Consider the following 23,834-nt stretch of genomic DNA (forward strand, 5'->3'; position numbering starts at 1 on the left):
GATATAATAATAGCTGGCAAGCATAAGACAGTTTTATTTTACTTTTACTTTGTCATTAAAAGTACTAGACAAACTGTTAAAATCAAGACTCAGGATGAAAACATCAACATTTAGGGTAATTAGGGCCCCTGGACCAGGAGTTACTGGACTATCTGTATGGCTTTGGGCAAGTAACTTCCCCTTGGCTGCCTTCATTCACTTTTAAGCTGTCTTAAATCTTTTTTGAAACAAAGTTTCACTTATATTGCAGCATTTTCTTGTGTGTAAATAAAACAGGTCAAACTATAAGGATTTTAAGAGATTGTTAGGGTCTGAAAAATCATTTTAATAATTTGTGATTGTTGCATACAATCACCTTTTCTATATTAAATATATTTCAATAGGAATAGACATACAATTATGTGCTATTTGCATTTTACATTTCATTTTACATACATAATTTTATTAAAAGGCTTTGAAATTTAAAATAAAGTTAGTTTACAAGACTAGAAAGAGGAATTTTTATTGCATTAAAATCCTGACTGCCATGTCCTAGTTGGGTGAGCTTGAGTAACTGTATTAAACTGGTGTGGGACTCAGTTTTCCTTATCTGTAAAATGGGAATATTACTACTGCCAGAATTGTAGTAAGAGTCCATGAATTAATAGATGTGAAAGCACCCAGAGTGGTTCTACTTGAAGAAATAATGTATTTCCCCAATACTCAAGATATACATATAATTCATATGAGAGAAAACTTAAGAAATATAAAACATAACTTATAAAACTATTCAGATTGCCAAATAATTCCTTGTTTATGAGAGGGAATACATAAAAAATAGAAAGTTCTCTTAAGATACTTAAGGAGTAATCTTGAGGCCGGGCGCGGTGGCTCACGCTTGTAATCCCAGCACTTTGGGAGGCTGAGGCGGGCGGATCACGAGGTTAGGAGATCGAGACCATGGTGAAACCCCGTCTCTACTAAAAATACAAAAAAATTAGCCGGGCGTGGTGGCGGGCGCCTGTAGTCCCAGCTACTCGGAGAGGCTGAGGCAGGAGAATGGCGTGAACCCGGGAGGCGGAGCTTGCAGCGAGCAGAGACAGCACCACTGTACTCCAGCCTGGGCGACAGAGCGAGACTCCGTCTCAAAAAAAAAACAAAAAAAAAAGAAGTAATCTTAAGTCATTTTGGCACAGGGTGAGAGACAAATTAACTAGTGAACTTAACCAGCCTATGGCTTAATATATAAAAGTGATATTTACACACAAGTGCAAAATGTATTTGTAGAGCAATTTATATTTTTACCATATATTTTTCAAGTAGTTACTCACCAAGCCTAGAGAGAGTAATCTTGGCATATTAAAAATAAAGGCTATCTGAAAATAAATGCCAAAACAAACAAAAAAGCCTGCCAAAGCAATAATATACAGATTATAGCTATAGGATAAAAGAAGGAAACCTATTTCGAATACATCAAATTACTTAAACTTTTATTCAGTTGTAATTTCTTAAACAGTAACAGCTGACATCTTCTAAATAAATTACTAAGTATCAATAACATTATATGCTTTACTTACATTATTGGATTTATTGATCTTTAAAACAACCCTATGAAATACTTTAAAGTGTTATTTTAGAGACTGGGAGAGAGAAATTTGAGTAAGATTGAAGAAGTTTCTCAAAGTCACATAGCTACAGCTTCCCCTGGAGCCTTGGCTCTTAACCAGGATGGGAGACATCTTCACCTGCATAAGAAAAATACTCTGATTTTACTGCTTAATGAGAATGCACAGCACCTAAGTCAGGAAAATGTATTTAAAATGAGTATCCAGCTTTCGTGCCCAAATTTTTAATGCATTCAATGGCCCGAACTTTAGGATCATCGCGATTTTCACCAGTAAAAATCAGAATTCAAAAATTTTAATCTATAAAAGTCAGTGGGGAAGTTTAGCACAGCTAGTGGAAACAAAGGCAATGTTAAATGCTGAATCTCCTCTTAGGACAGGGGACAAAATACATATTTTTTTCCTCTAATAAATTCAAAATTAGAAATGAGAAAAAGTGAGATGAAGAAAAACATCAGTCTTTGTACATCGCCAAAAATGATGCTTTCATATAGGATAAGTAGATGAATGTTAATTTTACACTTGTAACTTACCTAGGTTTCTCTTGAGTGATTAAAATTTTTACTTTATTTAGAGCTTTCTTGGCACTTGTGGCTGTGGCCAGCTTGTTATGAGCTGGGCTAGAGTGTGGGCTGGATATGTAAACTTTTTTCCCAGGGCCTGAGGGAGGCTTGGATGGGGAGAAGTCTGAGATGAAAACAATACCCTCGCTGGTGAGCACTATATTGAGAAAAGCAAAACTCTGATTAAAGTTTAATCAAGTTTAGCATACAGTTTTATTCCAATATAATTTTGAAAGCAATATAGTGATAATTTTAATAATATATAACTGGCAATGTTATGCAGTCATAACATAATGGGAATGTTCTCCAAGTTGAAAAGAAACAGGTGGTCCATTACAATTCATCAGAGGCCTCCAAGCTTGGCATTCTAAATTATGCCTTATATTAAAAAGATAACATAAGGTTATTGGCAGAAAGAACAAGTGTTTGTTCTTCTAAATAAATTCAGTGCACGGACTTTCATTAAAAATCTTTCCTTATTATCCCAGTACTTTGGGAGGCAGAGGCAGGCGGATCATGAAGTCAGGAGTTCGAGACCAGCCTGATTAACATGGTGAAACCCTGTCTCTACTAAAAATACAAAAATTAGCCAGGCGTGGTGGCACAAACCTGTAATCCCAGCAACTCAGGAGAGTGAGGCAGGAGAATCGCTTGAACTGGGAGGTGGAGGTTGCAGTGAGCCGAGATAGCACCACTGCACTCCAGCCCGGTGACAGAGCGAGATTCCACCTCAAAACACAAAACAAAACAAAACAAAAAACAAACAAAAAAACTTTAACATATCCCATAACTTAAAAAAACAAAAAACCATACTTAAGAGGCTCTGCATATCACAATTAGCTAAGTTCAAATATTTGATTTGATGATACCAAATTGTTATCCTGAGCTACTCAGTCTAAATATATTTCCTTTTTCTTCTCAAGCATCAGATCGAACCTTAAGATGATTAAAGAATATTCTTTTCCCTTAATATTCAGAAAAAAGTAGTGGGCCCACAGTGACTTACTAAGTGTACATGAAACAAAAATAGTCAAGGAAGGAGCACCATATTTAGCAATACAAATTATGCCTTTTTATGACTGAAAAAATAATCTCCCTCAACAATGGGCCTAATACTGGAAGATATGAGCAGAAAAACCTTACTACCCTTGGTCCCAGCCCTTAGCAAGGCTGCTGTAAACACAGGGAAAAAGGATGCATTCAAGAGTTATGACAACCCTAGCACATTCAGTATGAGTAAATCAAAGATGTTAGGTCAACTGACACTCGGAAACACACAATGCTTTCATCAACCAAATTACAGAGATGTAAAGAGCTGATGCAATCAAGTTAGCTGAAAGCCTTGTTGCCTTTTCAGGTCCCAGAACTCATCCTTCAAGGTCCCCTTTGCTTCCCTTCTTTTGTGATGCCTTCCTTCCCTGACTCTGCCAACTGGGCCAGCCCTCCTAGGTGTTTCCCCAGCACGGCACCTATGTGAGTAAGTAAACTGGTGACCAAGGGAGTGTATGTATGCACACGTTCATATACAAACATTTATATACGTAAAAGCCTAAGCACACTGTAGTGTATTTACACAGCCACATTTCCCATGTTATTATAATTTCGACTTTGTCTGCCTTTCTCTTCCTCCTTTAACATGTGCAGACACACACATGCCCCTCAATAAAAGTTGATGGGTAAAAGAATTTTGAGTCATTCTGATCAAGGAAAAACATTCCTTACCATAGCTAATTCCCTTACCTCCTTCATATTTCTGATTATTATCAAAGTGAAGCCTACTTTGACCACTTTATCTCATACAACTTGCATGCCCTCATCCCCCATTCTTCTGCATCCCCTTTATCCTGCCTTTATATCACCTTACACCTTACTTTATATCACCTTACTACATTAGAATTATTAATTCATTGTGTTCATAGTTTATGATATGACTTCTTCTCACTAGAATGCAAACTCTGTGAAGGCTCCTGCCTTTTGGGTTCCGAGACATCTTGGTTCCCAGAAGAGTAGCAATAGCTCAAGAAATATCTGTTGGATGATTAAATAGTTTCTAAACAATTTAGCCACAAAAATATCTAAAGTATATCTCATTTTTAGATCATTAGCTCAGGAAAACATTAAAAGCATATTAGCAAAAACTACCCCTGCAAGAAAAAATTTGCTTAGGCTTATTTCTTCTTTACATGCATCTGTTTATGGCACTCAAAATGAATGGCGTGAATTAGGACAATTTATTAAAAAGCAAGAACTTAACTTGGCCACAGACTGAATGAAACCCTTGATTCAAGTTATTTAAATGTTCTTAGAAAAACTAATTAAGTCTGGAGTGTCAAAGTAACTCTCTGTTCCTGGCTAGTCTAATACTATTCACAAATTCAACACAGTGAAGGTGTAGCTTGCTGATTTAAATTTTTAATTATCACATTTGCAAATGATATGAACTTAAGATTATGTGTATTAGGAGCTGCAGATATATGGACTAGACATGCTTCTCCACTTCGCTCAGTCATTTTAACATTACAGACGTATAATGTGTGTGTGTATATCTCATGCACATAGCATTACTATATTATAAATATCTCACTTAACTCATTTTCCACAAGCAACTGTTACTCACAAGTTAAATGTGAGGGATCAAAAGGGTCAAAAGAAAAAGAAAGAATGTTATCTGCGTAGCTCTTCTTCCATAGTTTGGTGCCAGTGTCAGCATTCCAGAGCACAATGTAATTTGGCGGGTGGATAGCAAGCAGTAAATCGCGGGAAGCATCTTGATTCCACAACCACTGAACATCTGGAAAGACCCGATAAAGAAAGGCAAAATTCAGAAACCACACTCTCCAAAATCCTTGGCTAACTTGTCCTTGATATTTAGTTTTTAAAATATAATCTTTAAAAACTTAACCACCAGCCCCAAATGTGACGTGTGTGTGTGTATCAATATTCCAGAGAAAAAACTAATTTTATATAAAAATAAGTTGTTTGGTTAAACTCTCAAGGTCAAAATTTTGAAGTAATCTGAAATATTACTTCAAAGAAAATAAAAGGCAATTTGCCCTAATCATTACTTAAAACTATAAAATCAATATGAAACTCTCCTAGCCACAATCAAGATGTCAGACTTTCCTAATGTTTCTATGGAATTACTTAATGGAACTTTACAGTTGTTCATGGTTTTTCAAAAAATAAACAGAATATGTAAAGATCTAGCTCAGTACCTAGTACACAGTAAGTATTTAATAAATATTTTTTAAATAGTCATTTAAAAAATTCATTCAGTCAAGAGAGCCACTAGAAGACTTAAGTCTAAAGAATACTGTACTGGGCAGGGCGCAGTGGTTCATGCCTGTAATCCCAGCACTTTGGGAGGCCGAGGCAGGCAGATCATGAAGTCAGGAGATCGAGACCATCCTGGCTAACATGGTGAAACCCCGTCTCTACTAAAAATACAAAAAATTAGCCGGGCATGGTGGTATGCGCCTGTGGTCCCAGCTACTCCGGAGGCTGAGGCAGGAGAATGGCGTGAACTCGGGAGGCGGAGCTTGCAGTGAGCAGAGATAGCGCCACTGTACTCCAGCCTGGGTGACAGAGTGAGACTCCGCCTCAAAAAAAAGAAGAATACTGTACTGGTTTTAGGTCAGTAACATGAAATGAGCAAACAAGCAATCTATATGAAAATGAAAATAAAATTTTGTTCATCTCTGATAAGGAACAAATTACTTAATGTAGAGTAAGCGCTGATGGCTAGTTCCTAACAGCAGTGACCAATTTTCCTTATATTGTAGCTTAGATTACAAGATTGTAACATTTAATTTTTCTTGTCATGCTTGAATGAGGCTGATATTGCAATTAATGAGTTTTACCAAAGCACAAATCCGTTGAGATTTGAAGAAATATGCCTAGAAGTGTATTAATAAGGAAAGAAAGCTAGATGTAGATCAGTAGAATAGGCAAAACACAATCAAAAGCTAACTTGGAATTGATAAAATTAAATGAATGGGGGAAAACCCCCAAAACCAAAAAACCACTCCAAGAGTAAGTGTATCAATACACACACTTAGCTGAGCAGACTTTCCTCACCCTGGATAGGCTTGGCATGCTCTTGGATCTCACACTGAGCTACTCCTGCTGCTACATCCCAGACGATGATCTTCCCATTGACATCAGCAGAAGCTAAGCGCAAGCAATATGGTGAGCCAATGTTATGGTGATAGTTTTCCCTGGCCCATTTAACCTAGTATCAAGAAGAAATCAGATCAAGTAAATACTTGCACTGGATGAAACGGAACATAATTTTCACAAAACATCAACCAGAACCCACACTACATTTATATTACATAAATATTTAGCAAGAATAAAGAGAAAACTGGTTTTCATTTTTAAGGCAGCATTTTTGTTACTTTGGTATATATTTTTAACTGCAGTTAAAAAATTGTTTTTTTTAACACATCACAATGCTCCTGTGATGAAAAATGATTCACAGCCTTAATATTTTGGGAAATTTAGGTTAAAACCCCAGGATGCCTTGGAAATCAGTTTTCCTAAAATCTAATTTATGACAAAATACCTAAAATCATATTTAGCAGAATGTTTTTCTGTATTCTAGTCTCCTAACTAAAAGGAGACGACTTAGAAACATAAAAACCTTGCAGAGGGAAAGTTAGGAGAAGGCAAAGGCAAACAAAAAACTCTAGCAGTCTCCCTCTTTCACAAAACATTAAGTTTTTCTCTAAAAAAAAAATGCTTCATGCCTCTAGCAACATGATTAACAATAGAATTTTTAAAATAAAAAACACAAGAACTCCAGGGCAAATCTGATTAAATTCTTGAACAATGAATACTGACAGAGTAAGGGAAACATTTCATAGTCCTCACTAGGAGTTAGGCCTTCCCTGGTCACTACGACCCCTCTCTTCTCAGTATCCTGCTAATTTTCTTCAAAGCATTTACTACTACACAATTTGTACTTATTTTATTTACATTCTTTTTGCCTATTCATGAGTCCATCAACTGTAAGTTCCATAGGGCAGACCATGTAGTCTTTATTTGCATTTCTATTCTCAGACTTAGTACAGTGTCCAAAGCTCTGTTTAATAAGTAGATTTAAATACCACAAATCTATAAATACATATAAATGTATATATCTATCTATATATGTGTACAGATATAAATACACTCATATATAATGCTAAGGTAGGAAAGTAAGCCAACCAATTGCAGTAGTATTCATGAAAAAGATGGAAACAACGTTTTCTGAAAGTGAGCGTGAATAGGCCTTAAGGTTTTCCTGTAATAGATCTTTTGCTCAGGCAAAAATTTTTAAATGAAGTATGTATGTGTATATATGCATATGTATGTGTGCATGCATATTTGTATGTGTATATGTTTGAATATGTATAAGTTCATAGGTATAGAATGTATATGAATAGAATATGTATAGTGTATATATGTGTACACAGTCAATTCTAGTTATTCATAGATTCTGTATTTGTCAATTTACCTACTCACTAAAATTTACAACCTCAAAATCAATACTTGCAGTGCTTTTGTGGACAAGTACAGAATGGTGAAAAAAATGTCACCGAACATACATGGGTGTTCCCAGCTAAAGTCAAACAAGAATTCTTGCTTTAGCTTTTACAATTGCAAAACAAGTGTTCATCTCATGATTTATTTAGTACCACATTTTTCACATTTTTGTTCTTTTTGCTGGTGATTTCACTGTTTAAATAGGTCCCCCAGCATAGTGCTTCTACTGTTTCTAAGTATGAGAAGTTGTGATGTGTCTTACAAAAAATACATATATATATGTATATATATATATATGTGATCATCTTTGCTCAGGCATGTGTTGTTGGCTATGAGTTCAATGTTAATGGATCAACCGATATATTAAATAATGTCTTTAAACAGAAACACATATAAAGCAAGGTTATGTATTGATCAGTTGATGAAAATGTTGTGACCAGAGCCTCACAAGAACCTAACCACTAGGAGCAAAGTTTCAGTATTCACTAATTCAGTGTATACAACAACTTTACAGAATATAGCTACCATGAATAACAAGAATTGACTGTCTCTATGTGTATATATATGTTTGTATATGTGTATATATTTGTATATGTTGAATTCCATTTAGGTAAACTCCAAGCCATGTATATATATATATATTTTTTTAATAATCAAACTATTGAAAACCAAGGTTAAGGAAATCTTGAAGATAATCGGAGGAAAAAAGATATAATGCAGAGAAACAAAAACAAAAATTTTTCATCAGAAACTATGTAAGCTTGAAGATAATGGAGTGATTTTTTTTTTTTTTTTGGAGACAGAGTCTCACTCTGTTGCCCAGGCTGGAGTGCAGTGGCACTATCTCAGCTCACTGCAACCTCCACCTCCCAGGTTCAAGCTGTTCTCCTGCCTCAGCCTCCCAAGTAGCTGGGATTACAAGTGTGCACCACCATGCCTGGCTAATTTTTGTATTTTTAGTAGAGATGAGGTTTTGCCTTGTTGGCCAGGCTAGTCTCAAACTCCTGACCCCAGGTGATCCATCCACCTCGGCCTCCCAGAGTGCTGAGATTACAGGTGTGAGCCACCATGCCTGGCCAATGGAATGATATTTGTAAAGTACTACTAGAAAAAAAATTATAAACCCAGAATTCTATATCCTTTGAAAATTATCTTTCAAAAACAAAGGTGAAATACTTTCTCAGAGAAATGAAAGCTAAGAGAATCAACCAATATTAGACAGACACTTCAAGAACTTACAGTAAATTCTTCAGTCGATGGGAATATAATACCAGACTGAAACTTGGACCTACATAAAGAAATAAAAGCTCCAGAAATGCCAAGGGGCAGTAGGGGAAAGGAAACAGAGAGGGAAAGAGAAGGTAAATATATTTTTCCCAAAACACCCTATACCTTACATCAGACTCGATGAAAGATGGAATACTTTCCCCCTAAGCTCAGGAATAGGACAAGAGTATCCTCTCACTACTCTCATTCATTGTAGTAGAGGTCCTAGCCAATGCAACATGGCAAGAAAAATAGAAGACACACAGATTATCAATGAAAACATTGAACTGCAGTCACTTGCAGTGACATGACTGTCTACTTAAAAAAAATTTACCCAAAATTACTATTAAATAGATCTACTAAGTGAAGTTAGCTAGATTACAGGATATGGTCAATAAACAAAAATTAATAGTATTTTTCCCTATTTCACATCATATATAAAAATTAAAATGGATTAAAAGCTAAAGCTCTAAAATTCTAAGAAATAAACAAAGGTATATATCTTCTTGATATTGGAGAAAGCAATGGTTTCTTGGATATGGCACAAAAAGTACAAGCAACAACAATACAAAATAATAAATTGGACTACATCAAAATGAAAAAGTTTTGTTCTCCAAAAGATACCACCAAGAAAGTAAAAAGACAACCCACAAATTGAGAGAAAATATTTGCAAATCATGTATCAATCCAAAAATATGACATGAAAAATTCTAGAAATAAACAATTCATAAATTATGCGCTTTTCTGAATAGCATGATGAAATCTCCCACTGTCCTGTTCCATCCTGCCTCAATCATAAATCATCCCTTTGTCCAGAACATCCATGCTGTATACACCACCTGCCCTCAGTAGCCATACTGATTATCAGATCAACTGTTGTGATATCTCAGGGCTATGTTCAAGTAACCCTTATTTTACTTTATAATGCCCCCAAAGTGCAAGAGTAGTAATGCTGATGTATTGTTATAATTGTTCTCCTTTATTATTATTAGTTATTATTGTTAATCTCTTATTATGCCTAATTTATAAACTTGATCATAGGTAAGTATGTATGAGACAAAACTGTATATACAGGGTTCAGCTTATAAACTTAATCATAAGTAAGTATGTATGAGGAAAAGCACAATATATATAGGGTTCAGTACTATCCAGGGTTTCAGGTATCCCCTGGGGTCTTGGAACATTTCCCTTCTGGATAAAGGAGGACTACTGTATACAAAGAAATCTTATGACTCAATTATAAAAAGATAAATAATACAATTTTAAAATGGGCAAAGGACCTGCATAGACATTTCTCCAAAGAAGATAGACAAATGGCCAACAAGCACATGAAAAGATACTCCACACCTTTAGCCATCAGGGAAATGCAAACCAAAGTCACAATGAGAATCAGTTCATACCCATTAGGATGGTTATAATCAAAGAACAGACAATAGCGAGCGTTGGTGAGGATTTGAACAAATTGGACTCCTCATACACTACTAATGGGAATGTTAATTTGGAAAACAGTCCAGCAGTTCCTCAAAAAGTTAAACAGAGTTACCATATGAGTCAGTAATTCCACCCCTAGAAATATACTCAAGGGAAATGAAAACACAGGTTCACACAAAACTTGCACATGAATGTGCAAAGCAGCATTATTCGTAACAGGCAAAAAGTACAAAATAGCCGGGCGCGGTGGCTCACGCTTGTAATCCCAGCACTTTGGGAGGCTGAGGCGGGCGGATCACGAGCTCAGGAGATCGAGACCACAGTGAAACCCCGTCTCTACTAAAAATACAAAAAAAAATTAGCCGGGCGTGGTGGCGGGCGCCTGTAATCCCAGCTACTCGGAGAGGCTGAGGCAGGAGAATGGCGTGAACCCGGGAGGCGGAGCTTGTAGTGAGCCGAGATCGTGCCACTGCACTCCAGCCTGGGTGACAGAGCAAGACTCCGTCTCAAAAAAAAAAAAAAAGTACAAAATATCCAAATGTCCATCAATAAAATAAATGTGATACATCCTTACAGTGGAATATTATCCATCAGTAACAGAGTATGGATACATGCTACAACACAGATGAACCATGAAAACATTATGCTAAGTGAAAGAAGTCATGCACAGAAGACCACAAATTATATGATTCAATTTATATAAAATGCCCAGAATGGGCCAGTCTACAGACACACAAAGTAGGTCAGTGGTTGCCAAAGGATGAGGGAAATGGGAGAAATGGAATTGACTGCTAGTGGATATAGGGTTTCTTTTTGAGGTAAAAAAGTTCATCGTAATTGTGGCTGCATTAACTGTGAATATACTAAAAACCATAGAACTGTGCATTTTAAGTGAGTAAATTTTATGGTATGAGTATCTCAATAAAGCTATTATTTAAAAAAGAAAAAGAAAAAGACTCCAAATCTCTATGTCTAATCCTGACCTCTCTCCTAAAGCCCAGATCACTACAATGCAATATATTACAGGCATCTCAGATTTTGCATGTTGAAAACTTAAAAATTCACTGACTTCACAGATGCTTACCTCTGATAACTGGAAACACTGTCATTCAATTACACCAAAAGAAACCTTGGAGTCACTCTATTCTCTTACTCTCCTTTATACTGATCACTATAAAGGCTATCAGGTTTACCTCTTTGCAGCTCTTAAACATGACTTCTCCATGCCCCAGCTCTATTTTAGGCCTTTAGAATTTCCCACCAAAATTACTGCAAAAATCGCCTAAATGATCTTACTGCCTCCAGTCTTGCATTTCTCCAGCAGATCCTCCACTGCTGCCAGAGTTTTTCTAAGACGCAAATATGGTCACATCAATCTCCTACTCAAAAATCCAAACTCCTGCTGGGCGCGGTGGCTCACGCCTGTAATCCCAGCACTTTGGGAGGCCAAGGCGGGTGGATCACGAGGTCAGGAGATCGAGACCATCCTGGCTAACATGGTGAAACCCCGTCTCTACTAAAAATACAAAAAATTAGCCGGGCGTGGTGGTGGGCACCTGTAGTCCCAGCTACTCGGGAGGCTGAGGCAGAAGAATGGCATGAACCCAGGAGGTGGAGCTTGCAGTGAGCCAAGATCGTGCCATTGCACTCCAGCCTGGGCGACAGAGCGAGACTCCGTCTAAAAAAAAAAAAAAAAAAAATCCAAACTCCTTCGTAATCTTATAAAACTTTCAGGACAGACAGCTGAATCTCTCTGGCTGCCCCTTATTTTCTCACTCCTACAAGTCTCCCATCTTTAGCCATCTTTATGGCACGCTACTTACTTCTGTGTATATTCTTGCTTTTCCCTGCAATGCTCCTTGTCAATTTTTTACTTGACTAACTACTGTCTGCTAGTCTGGAAACTGCAAAGACTTCTGTGACTCTCCTCACAACCAGGCAATATGCAGCTCCTCTGTTTTCTCACAGCGTGTTAAGCAAGTCTCACTTATCACACTATCACGCTGTGAGTCTTCCTTACAAGATGGAGAATTATCTGAGGGCTTTCATCTCCATAACCATAGCACATGCTAAGTGCTCAAAACTAAGGAATGACTGAGTGGTCTTGTAAATGGTAGAACTGGTGTCTTTCATCTGCCTTAAAATGATCTAACAACTAGCATTTAATAACTCACCCTGTATTGACATTAAGTCATATATATGAAAATTCTAGGCTACCCCAAATAGATTGTTATATTTAAAAGCTATTCAACACTTACACGTAAGACTTAATGAGAGCTTAGTGATACACAGTATTAAACTTTAGACTAGACAACATGTTAGGGTCAAAGTGGGATTTTACTTACCTTGACAACATCAGCTTTATGCTTTTCTAAAACTTGAAGAGTTTGGGCAGTAATGGAATCAATCACTACCACAAGTGAATGACATCCATAAGCAATTAAACCTTGCCAGCCCCTAGCAAAACAGTAATGTTAAATTTTAAGTACAGAACAAAGCAGGACAACTTCTTTATTGCCAAGCCTAAATAAATGATAAGTCTAATTCATATGTACCACCATTAATAAAATCATTTAAACCCAAAGGCCAGTATTTATCGTTATTCCATTTAAATAAAAATCTGGCTAAGCTTAAAATGCTTGTTGAAATTCACTTTTCATTCGGATAAAAAAAATTCTAAAAGATATGAAAATAGAGACCCGAGGACATAAAAAGGAACTTGTGCCCTCTGATTGTTTTTGTGGGCATACGTCTTTCGCTTATCCGACAATGTGCCTGGGGATACTGCGGCTAATCCCAGTCCTTCCAACTAAATAAAATGACAAACACTGCACAAGACGTTTCAGTCCTCCTAACAACATCCCACAGCCACATAATTTTGCTTTACATTTGTCTAATGAGTAGTTTTCAGAGCTGCAGTGGTAATTTATAGTGAAAGGATAGAGTAATAAAGACGACCTGTTGAAGACAGGATGGAGGAGCCCGAAAAGAGAAGGTGAAAAGGACAGGTGAGAGAACAGGCGCCTAGCACAGGGTCTGGCACATTGTTGGACAACAGGAATACAAGAGAACGAAAAAGAAAAGACAGGATGGGAAAGAGAAAGTGCACAGGGAATTATTGGTGGAGAGAGAGAAGCATGGAAGCTGAAGGAGAGGTAAAGAGAGGGGAATGGAATGGCAAAAGGGCGAGGTGCAGAGAAAACAGCAAAGAAATATGCAAGAAAGAGGGGAAATGTATTTGCATGGGGGAATTTCCCACACGGGGCTATTATCACTTTTGTAACAACAAAAATCCACCAACTAAAAGCGATCTCTTTGTGTGAGGGCGGCTCCCTGTCTTAGCGAGGCCAAACTAACCAGGGGGTGAAACCTCTTGTTCTTCCCCCTTCCCCTCACACATTCCTGGCCGATCCTGGCGACGTGGAAGCCCAGCGCCCTCACCAGTCCACCGCCGCCTTGTTGTGGGCGTTGAGGGCCCCCGTGAGGGTGCGCGCCGACACCTTGAAGTTCACTGTGTATGGCAACATCCCGGCTGCCAGCCCAGGCCCTCGGCGCTGACCAGCAACCAGGAAGCGGCGGACACTGTGCTTCCGTTCCAAACAGAGTCCGGGTAGCCCCCTGGGCGCAGCTGTCAGGTTCCGCTGGATTCAAGTTCTACAGTCTTCGGGTTCCACCGCTCCCGGATTCCATTGCCCCGAGGTTCCGTTGCCTTCAGTTTCCGAGGATCCCAGGTTCCGCAATCTCCAGAGTTCCGCCGCTTAGGCGGCTGTGCTAATCTGCGTCAGCTGGGGTTGTATTTGGAAGAGGCGCTGCCTCCAGTCAAGTCTGTTTTTTTTAGGTGGGGACTGTAGGCCTTTGTGCCCTGCTGGAAATCGTGAAAAGCAAGAGAGAAGAGTCCCAGTTATTCTTTCTGCCTTTGATAAGTGAATTTAGGGCAACTACTAGTGCCAGTAGGCATGGGGGATCTACCGATGAAGAAGACACAAACTCTCCACTCTCATGGAGTTTACAGAGAATAATGAATGAGATTAATTAAGAAATGAATCAGATTAATTGAATGAAATTGCCAGACTGAATGAAGTGAATGGCCCGAATATAAACAATTTCCAAATACAGATAACACTGCATATCTGGTGTTGGCAATACTCCCTTCACGCTTGAGGAAGAAGTGTGACCCTTTGTCTGTTGGGGTACCTTTCATTTCGCACTTTCTCCTCTGCTGCTCTCCAGGTCAGACCCAATCCTTCCCTCCTTTGTGTTCAGTGTTGGGTTTATACGCTTTAACCATAGCACTTAATGCAATGATTTCTTTTCAGCAATGATATTGGCAGATGTGTGTTTCTCTCCCCAATACATTGTTAGCTCCTTGATCAACAAAAGGGACAACATATTGGTGATTTTCATCACAGGTTTTTGTGTCTAGCTTACCATTCTTGTAAAACAGCTTTCTCAAAGGTCACCTCATATCCTCTTAGTTGTTCAAACCAATGATCATGTTTTGGCTTTTAGTTGATCATGTTTTGCTGCGGCTTCCCTCCCTTTCCCTTGTTGTCTTACCTTTCCTTACTCTACGCCCTAACCTACTTTTCATGCGCGTCCGTGTGAAGAGACCACCAAACAGGCTTTGTGTGAGCAACATAGCTGTTTATTTCACCTGGGTGCAGGCGGGCTGAGTCCGAAAAGAGAGCCAGTGAAGGGAGATAGGGGTGGGGCCGTTTTATAAGATTTGGGCAGGTGAAGGAAAATTACAGTCAAAGGGGGTTTGTTCTCTGGTGGGCAGGAGTGGGGGTCGCAAGGTGCTCAGTGGGGGAGGTTTTTGAGCCAGGAAAAAGACTTTCGCAAGGTAATGTCATCACTTAAGGCAAGGACCAGCCATTTACACTTCTTTTGTTGTGGAATGTCATCAGTTAAGGTGTGGCAGGGCATATTCACTTCTTTTGTGATTCTTCAGTTACTTCAGGCCATCTGGGCGTATACGTGCAAGTCACAGGGGATGTGGTGGCTTGGCTTGGGCTCAGAGGCCTGACATTCCTACCTTCTCATATTAATAAGAAAAATAAAACAAAATAGTGTTGAAGTGTTGGGGCGGCGAAAATTTTTAGGGGGTGGTATGGAGAGAGAGAATGGGCGATGTGTCTCAGGGCTGCTTCGAGCGGGATTAGGGGCGGTGTAGGAACCTTGAGTGGGAGAGATTAAGCTGAAGGAAGATTTTGTGGTAAGGGGTGATATTGTGGGGTTGTTAGAAGAAATATTTGTCGTGTAGAATTATTGGTGATGGCCTGGATACGGTTTTATATGAATTGAAAAACTAAATGGAATAAGAGGAGAAAAACAGGTATAAAAGGTCTAAGAATTGGGAGGACCTAGGACATCTGATTAGAGAGTGCCTAAGGAGATTCAGCATAGTCCTGCCAGCAAAGATTATTTATTTACTTCAAGAGTTTAGAGTGGTGGTTTGGGGATAGCACCAGGAGATATCAGCTGTGATGGCTTCGAGAAACAGTGTAAACTGGCAGTGTAAACAAGACCAAGGCATGTATGAGTAGTTGAGAACGGTGAATAGGAGTATGACTAGACAGAAGATAGTAGGGATGACAAGTTTTTTGGGGCACAGTCTAAGTTGGTCTGGTGTCTAGAATGAGACTGGGGCCTAATAAAAAGGAGCATCTATACAGGAGCTTAAATGGGCTGTACCTTGTAGCATTCCGAGGACAGGTCTAAATGCTGAGAAGCGAAAGTGGTAAAAGTATTGTCCAGTCCTTTTTAAATTGGTGGCTGAGCTTGGTGAGGTGTGTTTTTAATAGACCATTAACCTGTCACTGAATACTAAGAGCCTGAAAAAATGCTTGACCATTAGTCTGTCATTGAATACTAAGAGCCTGAAAAAATGCTTGGCTGATTTGACTAATAAAGGCTGGTCTGTTATCAGACTGTATAGAGGTGGGAAGGCTAAACTGAGGAATTATGTCTGACAGAAGGGAAGAAATGACTGCGGTGGCCTTCTCAGACCCTGTAGGAAAGGCCTGTACCTATCCAGTGAAAGTGTCTACCTAGACTAAGAGGTATTTTAGTTATCTACTCGGGGCATGTTGGGTAAAGCTAATTTACCAGTCCTGCGTGGGGGCAAATCCTCGAGCTTGATGTGTAGGGAAGGGAGGGGGCCTGAATAATCCATGAGGAGTAGTAGAATAGCAGATGGAACACTGAGAAGTTATTTCTTTGAGGATAGATTTCCACGATGGAAAGGAAATGAGAAGTTCTAAGAGACGGGCTAGCGGCTTGTAACCTACATGGAAGAGGTTGTGAAATGACAACAGAATAGAAATGGGCCTGTGAGGCTGGAAGGAGATATTTTCCTTGGTCTAAGAACCATTTGCCTTGTGTGGGAAGAGATTGATAGGTGGAAGTTTCAGCGGGGGAGTAGGTGGGAGTGACTGAAGTGAAGGAGAAAAACTGGCCGTGAGGGACAGAAGTTGGAGAGCTAGCTGTTTGTCTAGCCGCCTTATCAGCATAAGTGTTGCCTAGAGCAGTGGGATCTGAGGCCTTTTGATGCCCTTTGCAGTGAATGACCCCAACTTCCTTTGGAAGTAAACTGGCCTTGAGTAGAGTTTTTATTAAAGAGGCATTAATGATGGATGACCCTTGTGTAGTGAGGAAACCTCTTTCAGCCCATATGACCGCATGGTGGTGCAGAATATGAAAGGCATATTTAGAATCAGTGTAGATATTGACACGTAGTCCTTTTGCAGGAGTGAGGGCTCGAGTTAAGGCAGTGAGTTTGGCTTGCTGAGAGGTAGTGGAGGGAGGCAGAGCGGTAGCCTTAATAATAGATGTGGAAGATACTATAGCATAGCTTGCCTTTGCTGGTGAGTGGCGATTAGGCCTGGTGGAACTGCCATCAATAAACCAAGTGTGATCAGGGTGAGAAACAGGGAAGAAGGAAATGTGGAGAAATGGGGTGAACGTCAGGTGGATCAGAGAGACGCAGTCATGAGGGTCAGGTGTGGTATCCGGAATAATGTGGGAGGCCAGATTGAAGTCCGGGCCAGGAACAACGGTAATTGTGGGAGACTCAACAAAGAGCGAGTATAGCTAAGGAGCCGGAGAGCAGAAAGTATATGTGTCAGGTGTGAGGAATAAAATAGATTTTGGAAATTATGAGAGCTGTAGAGAGTGAGTTGGGCATAGTTTGTGAAATTGAGGGCCTCTAAAAGTATTAAAGCAGCGGCAGCCGCTGCACACAGACATGAGGGCTAGGCTAAAACAGTAAGGTCAAGTTGTTTGGACAGAAAGGCTACAGGGTGTGGTCCTGGCTCTTGTATAAGAATTCTGACCACACTAACCATGCCTAGGAAGGAAAGGAGTTGTTGTTTTGTAGAAGGTGCTGGGGTTTGAGAGATCAGTCGGACACGATTGGCAGGGAGAGCACGTGTGTTTTTATGAGAATTATGCCGAGATAGGTAACAGATGAGGAAGAAATTTGGGCTTGACTGAAGTAATAGGGGCTGTCTGTGAAGCTTTGCGGCAGTAGAGCCTGGGTAACTTGCTGAGCTTGATGGGTGTCAGGGTCAGTCCACGTGAAAGCGAAGAGAGGCTGGGATTAAGGGTGCAAAGGAATAGTAAAGAAAGCATGTTTGAGATCTAGAACAGAATAATGGGTTGTAGAGGGAGGTATTGAGGATAGGAGAGTATATGAGTTTGGCACCACAGGGTGGATAGGCAAAACAATTTGGTTGATAAGGCGCAGATCCTGAACTAACTTGTAAGGCTTGTCTGGTATTAGGACAGGTAAAATGGGGGAATTGTAAGGAGAGTTTACAGGCTTTCAAAGGGCATGCTGTAGCAGGTGAGTGATAACAGGCTTTAATCTTTTTAAAGCATGCTGTGGGATGGGATATTGGCGTTGAGTGCGGTAAGGGTGATTAGGTTTTAATGAGATGGTAAGGGGTGCATGATCAGTCGCCAAGGAAGGAGCAGAGGTATCTTATACTTGTGGGTTAAGGTGGGGGGATACAAGAGGAGGATGTGAAGGAGGCTTTGAACTGGGGGAAAAGGTGGCAATGAGGTGTGGCTGTAGCCTAGGATAGTCAGGGAAGCAGATAATTTAAAGTGTCTCGGCCTAATAAGGGAACTGGGCAGGTGGGGATACTAAAAAGGAGTGCTTAAAAGAGTATTGTCTAAGTTGGCACCAGAGTTGGGGAGTTTTAAGAGGTTTAGGAACCTGGCCGTCAATACCTACAACAGTTATGGAGGCAAGGGAAACAGGCCCTTGAAAAGAAGGTAATGTGGAGTGGGTAGACTTCATATTGATTAAGAAGGGGACGGAGTTACCTTCCACTGTGAGAGTTAACCCAGAGTGTCTGTGATGGTCCTGTAGGCTTCCAAGGCGATTGGGCGGTGTCAGTCTTCAGCTGCTAAGCCGAGAAGATCTGGGAAGGAGTCAGTCAGAGAGCCTTGGGCCAGAGTCCCAGGGGCTCTGGGAGTGGCTGCCAGGTGAGTTGAACAGTCCGATTTTCAGTGGGGTCCTACACAGATGGGACATGGCTTAGGAGGAATCCCGGGCTGCGGGCATTCCTTGGCCCAGTGGCCAGATTTCTGGCACTTGTAGCAAGCTCCTGGGGGAGGCAGGCCTGGAGGAACGCCTGGCCGCTGCAGTTCAGGCGTTTGGAAGTTCTTGTGTGCTGGAGATACGGCTGGGGTTTGTCTCACAGTGGAGGCAAGGAATTGCAACTTTTTTCTATTGTACACCTTGAAGGTGAGGTTAATTAAGTCCTGTTGTGGGGTTTGAGGGCCAGATTCTAATTTTTGCGGTTTTATTTAATGTCGGGAGCAGATTGGGTAATAAAATGTATATTGAGAATAAGACGGCCTTTTGACCTTTTAGGGTCTAGGGCTGTAAAGCGTCTCAGGGTTGCTGCCAAAGCAGTCATGAACTGGGCTGGATTTTTTATATTTGATGAAAAAGAGTCTAAACGCTAACTGATTTGGGAGAGGTCGGATAAAGAAAAAGGAGTATTAACCTTGACTATGCCTTTAGCTCCAGCCACCTTTTTAAGAGGAAATTGCTGGGCAGGTGGGGGAGGGCTAGTCGCGGAACAAAACTGTAAGCCGGACCAGGTGTGAGGAGGGGAGGTGAGAAAAGGATTATAGGGTGGAGGAGCAGAGGCTGAGGAAGAATTGGGACCTAGCTAGATGTCAGATGGGTCTGTAGAAAAAGGAAGATTAGAAAGACTCAGCGACTCTTGGGGTTGGGACTGAGGGGACAGGTGGGAGGGAAAGGAGGAAGATTTGGGACAAGTTGCATTGGGCAGAGACTAGGAAGGGACTGATGTGTAAAAGAATGCCTGGATGTCAGGCACCTCAGACCATTTGCCCATTTTACGACAAGAATTATTTAGATCTTGTAGGATGGAAAAATTGAAAGTGCCGTTTTCCTGCTATTTGGAACTACTGTCGAGTTTGTATTGGGATCAAGTGGCATTGCAGAAGAAAATAAGATGCTTAGATTTTATGTCAGGTGAGAGTTGAAGAGGTTTTAAGTTCTTAAGAACACAGTCTAAGGGGGAAGAAGGAGGAATGGAAAAGCGGGACTTGCCGCTAAGGGTGAAGGAGAAGGGGTTGAGGGGTACTTGCCCCTGCCCCAGGAAAGCAGAGAAGGGGTAGAGACAAGGAGAGAAGGGATTGGGGTACTTGCCCCTTCCCCAGAAAAGCGGGACTTGCTGTTAAGGGTGAAGGACCAAGGCAGGCGTCCCTGCGTGGTCTGACACCTCTGAAACGTGGGTGAGTAATCAGGCGTCCCTGTAATGATTAAACACCAAGGGAAGGCTGCCTTCCCAGTCCATGATGGGCGCCGGAGTTTTGGGTCCACGGATAAAACGTGCCTCCTTTGTCTCTACCAGAAAATGAAAGGAGTGGAAATTAAGAGAAGGGAGAGATTGAAGAGTGGAAAGGAGAAAGTGGTTGAGGGATAGTGAGAGGTTGGAGAACAGAGTAAGAAGAGGCCGCTTACCGGATTTAAAATTCGTGAGATGTTCCTTGGGCAGGTGGGTCTGAGGACCTGAGGTCGTAGGTGGATCTTTTTCACGGAGCAAAGAACAGGAGATCAGGGGATTGATCTCCCAAGGGAGGTCCCCTGATCCGAGTCACGGCACCAAATTTCATGCGCGTCCGTGTGAAGAGACCACCAAACAGGCTTTCTGTGAGCAACATGGCTGTTTATTTCACCTGGGTGCAGGTGGGCTGAGTCCGAAAAGAGAGTCAGCGAAGGAAGATAGGGGTGGGGCCGTTTTATAAGATTTGGGCAGGTAAAGGAAAATTACAGTCAAAGGGGGTTTGTTCTCTGGTGGGCAGGAGTTGGGGGGTCACAAGGTGCTCAGTGGGGGAGCTTTTTGAGCCAGGATAAAGGTAATGCCATCACTTAAGGCAAGAATCGGCCATTTACACTTCTTTTGTGGTGGAATGTCATCAGTTAAGGTGTGGCAGGGCATATTCACTTCTTTTGTGATTCTTCAGTTACTTCAGGCCATCTGGGCATATACGTGCAAGTCACAGGGGATGCGATGGCTTGGCTTGGGCTCAGAGGCCTGACACTACTGATGCTTTGGGGGCCACCAGATGTGCCCAAAACCACAGATCTAAATTTATCACTCTCTTATTAAAAATCTTTGATGCCTTCTGTGAGAAGATTGCTAATTGGCTCCCCAAATTCATTCTCTCCTTTTTTTCTTAAGGATAGAACTTCAGTTTATATCTAGGCACCTTGTCCCTCCATTAAATGAGTACATTTCCCCACTCCCTTTACAACTAGACCCAGCCATGAGACTAAATTTCTGGCTGATAAATGAAAATGGAAATGTTGCATAGTGACCTCTGAGAAGTCACTTTGCTGTTCTGAGCAATTTCAATAGTTATACCTTACATTATTATCATCTTCAGATATATCTATCTCAAAGGGAAGGCCAACACATTTTTAAGTAATCATAATATAGGAAAAATTATATATACCCTAGTAGACTTAGAGTTCCTCTCATAAAGGAACAAAATCCTAGTCTTCCATTTGCCCCAATGTCTGGCACCTTTCCTGGCATACAGTTGGTCTTCAACAAATGATTGATGGTGCAGGAGTTCCAAATGCCCAGTAAGCACAATGTCAAACAGGCACAAGGTGACAATCAGGCATCAGCGCAGTAGCTCACAGATGGGGGCAGGTAGCAGGTAACCAGCCCTCCCATCCCTCTGGTAAGAAACAGCCTCTTGGAGAAGGAGAGATTAATTAGTTTAAATCTGGAAGCTACCTTGAAGATATGGATGTTGGATATTTAGGGCAAGGACAGGCTGGGTTTGGGACAGTAATGTATCTCCCATGATACAAGAGTGTGTAATTAAGTATGTTAATGGATTTTATGGCCTTCTCTGAAGCATCTATCTTGGCCAGAGTGGAAGACAGAATACTGGACACACTGGACAATTGATCTCTTTAATAGGACAGAACTTATGCTCCTCTTTTATGCCTCAAAAGCTACCATTTCGCCCCATTCCTGATGACATAAACTCCAAAGCCTGGTAATGCGCACTCAGGGCATCCTGCCACTGCTAAATCATTTGCATCCCTAAACTAGGACAACTTTTTTACCCTTTTCTTTTGAAGTCAGTAGAGATAAATGCATGCGAACTTCTGATTCCTATCTTGATTTGGTGGTGGAAACACAAGAAATGGAAGAAGACAGAAATAATATGTAACGGAGTAAATGACTTACTTCATAAGTAAACTTTCCAAGGTCACGTAGGTGATGAAGTCAGTAGCTTCCTTTTAAGCACTTGCAAAGTGAATACTGTGATAAACCCTTTACCTGCATCATCTCATTTCATCTGCACAAAGTCACAAAGACTATATTATCACAAATATTTTCACAAGTTCACAGAGTTGCCCAAGTTTATACAGACAGTAAAAGGCAGAGCCAGCATTGGAACCCAGGGGAGTCTGATTCTGAAATGCATGCCTTTAACCACATTGCCTTCCATGTCATGTACTCCACAGCCCAGTTAGAAGAAACTCCAGCTGCCTGGGAAGCGTGAGATTTGAAAAAACAACAGCTTTACTAAGACATAATTCACATACCATACAATTCATCTATCTAATAGGTATAATTTGCTGTGTTTTGTTATATTCACAGAGTTTAGCAACCATCACCATAATTTCAGGACATTTTATCACTTCTAAAAGAAACCCTGGACCCATTAGCAGTTGCTCACCGTTTCCCCCACTTGCCATCCCTCAACTCTAGCAACTGCTCATCTACTTTCTGTCCATATACATTTGCCTGTTCTGGACAGTTCATATGAAGGGAACCATAAAGCATGTAGTATTTTATGCCTGGCTTCTTCCGCTTACCATGACATTTTCAAGATTTGTCCATGTTGTATCGGCTATCAGTACTTTATTCCTTTTCACTGCTGAGTAATATTTCATTATATGGATATACCATCTTTTATTTATTCAGTCATCAGCTGATAGGCATTTGGTTTGTTTCTGCTTTCTAGCTATTTCAAATATGTTGCTATGGACATTCCTGTACATATTTTTTGTGTGAATATATGTTATCAATTCTCTTAGGTATATACCTAGTAGTACAATTGCTGGCTCATATAAAAACTCTATATTTAACTTTTTGAGGAAACTGCCAGACTTTTCCAGAGACTGCACAGTGTTGCATTTCCGTTAGCAGTGTGTAAGTATTCCAGTCTCTCCAAATCCTGGCCAACACTCATTATTATCTGTCTTCTTTATAATAGCCATCCTAGTGGGTGTGAAGTAGTTCTTGTTGTAGTTTTGATATGCATTCTTCTGATGGCTAACAATGCTGAGCATCTTTTCAAGTGCTTATTGGCCATTTATATCTTCTTTGAATAAATATTCAGATCCTTTGCTTATTTTTATATCGAGGTATCTGTCTTTTCACTATTGAGTTATAAGAGTTCTTCATATATTCTAGAAACAGTCTCTTTTTTTCTTTTTCTTTCTTTTTTTTTTTTGAGACAAGGTCTCACTGTCACCCAGGCTGGAGTGCAGTGGTGTGATCATATCTCACTGTAGCCTCAGACTCCTGGGCTCAAAGTATCCTTCTGCCTCAGCATCCTGAGTAGCTGGGATTACAGGCAGGAGCCATAGTGCCTGTTTGAGTCTCTTGTCAGATATATAAGTTGCCAAAATGTTCTCACATTCTGTAGGTGGCAGCATGGACTTTGAGCCACTTAGCTGAGCAACACATTCCCAATAAGGCAAAGGGCTGTGGTCAAGGTCTTATTTCCAAAACCAAGCACTGGCCTGGATGTGGTCTGACTGTGGTCCGATTGTGGAAAGCAAAGGGTAAACAACTCTGACAATGAGAATTGTGTATCTAAGCATAAGGTGCATTACTCCCAGGAAAAATTGGATGAGTCAAAG

General features: G+C 40.5%; 1 protein-coding gene and 1 long non-coding RNA gene across 3 annotated transcripts in view; one reads left to right on the forward strand and one right to left on the reverse strand.

Moving 5' to 3' along the window:
• Positions 1-14,155, reverse strand: part of WDR11 (WD repeat domain 11) — a 62,753-nt gene extending 48,598 nt beyond the window's left edge. The window contains exons 1-5 of one of the 2 annotated variants that reach the window (XM_003255037.2): positions 13,832-14,155; positions 12,736-12,847; positions 6,245-6,398; positions 4,785-4,958; positions 2,138-2,324 (exon numbers count right to left, since the gene is read on the reverse strand). In XM_003255037.2, the coding sequence (XP_003255085.1) occupies positions 2,138-2,324; positions 4,785-4,958; positions 6,245-6,398; positions 12,736-12,847; positions 13,832-13,917 (713 nt within the window). In that variant the 5' untranslated portion in view covers positions 13,918-14,155. Of the gene's footprint in view, positions 1-2,137; positions 2,325-4,784; positions 4,959-6,244; positions 6,399-8,932; positions 9,056-12,735; positions 12,848-13,831 lie in introns of those variants that run through there. The other variant, XM_030806242.1, reaches the window with a different exon arrangement.
• Positions 14,156-14,158: 3 nt separating this feature from the next.
• Positions 14,159-23,834, forward strand: part of LOC105739530 — a 94,974-nt gene continuing 85,298 nt past the window's right edge. Inside the window, exon 1 of the long non-coding RNA XR_001115464.2 lies at positions 14,159-14,620. This is a non-coding gene — a long non-coding RNA (uncharacterized LOC105739530). The remainder of the gene's footprint in view (positions 14,621-23,834) is intronic.

The sequence above is a fragment of the Nomascus leucogenys genome, chromosome 3, assembly GCF_006542625.1.
Source record: "Nomascus leucogenys isolate Asia chromosome 3, Asia_NLE_v1, whole genome shotgun sequence".
Lineage (NCBI taxonomy): Eukaryota > Metazoa > Chordata > Mammalia > Primates > Hylobatidae > Nomascus > Nomascus leucogenys.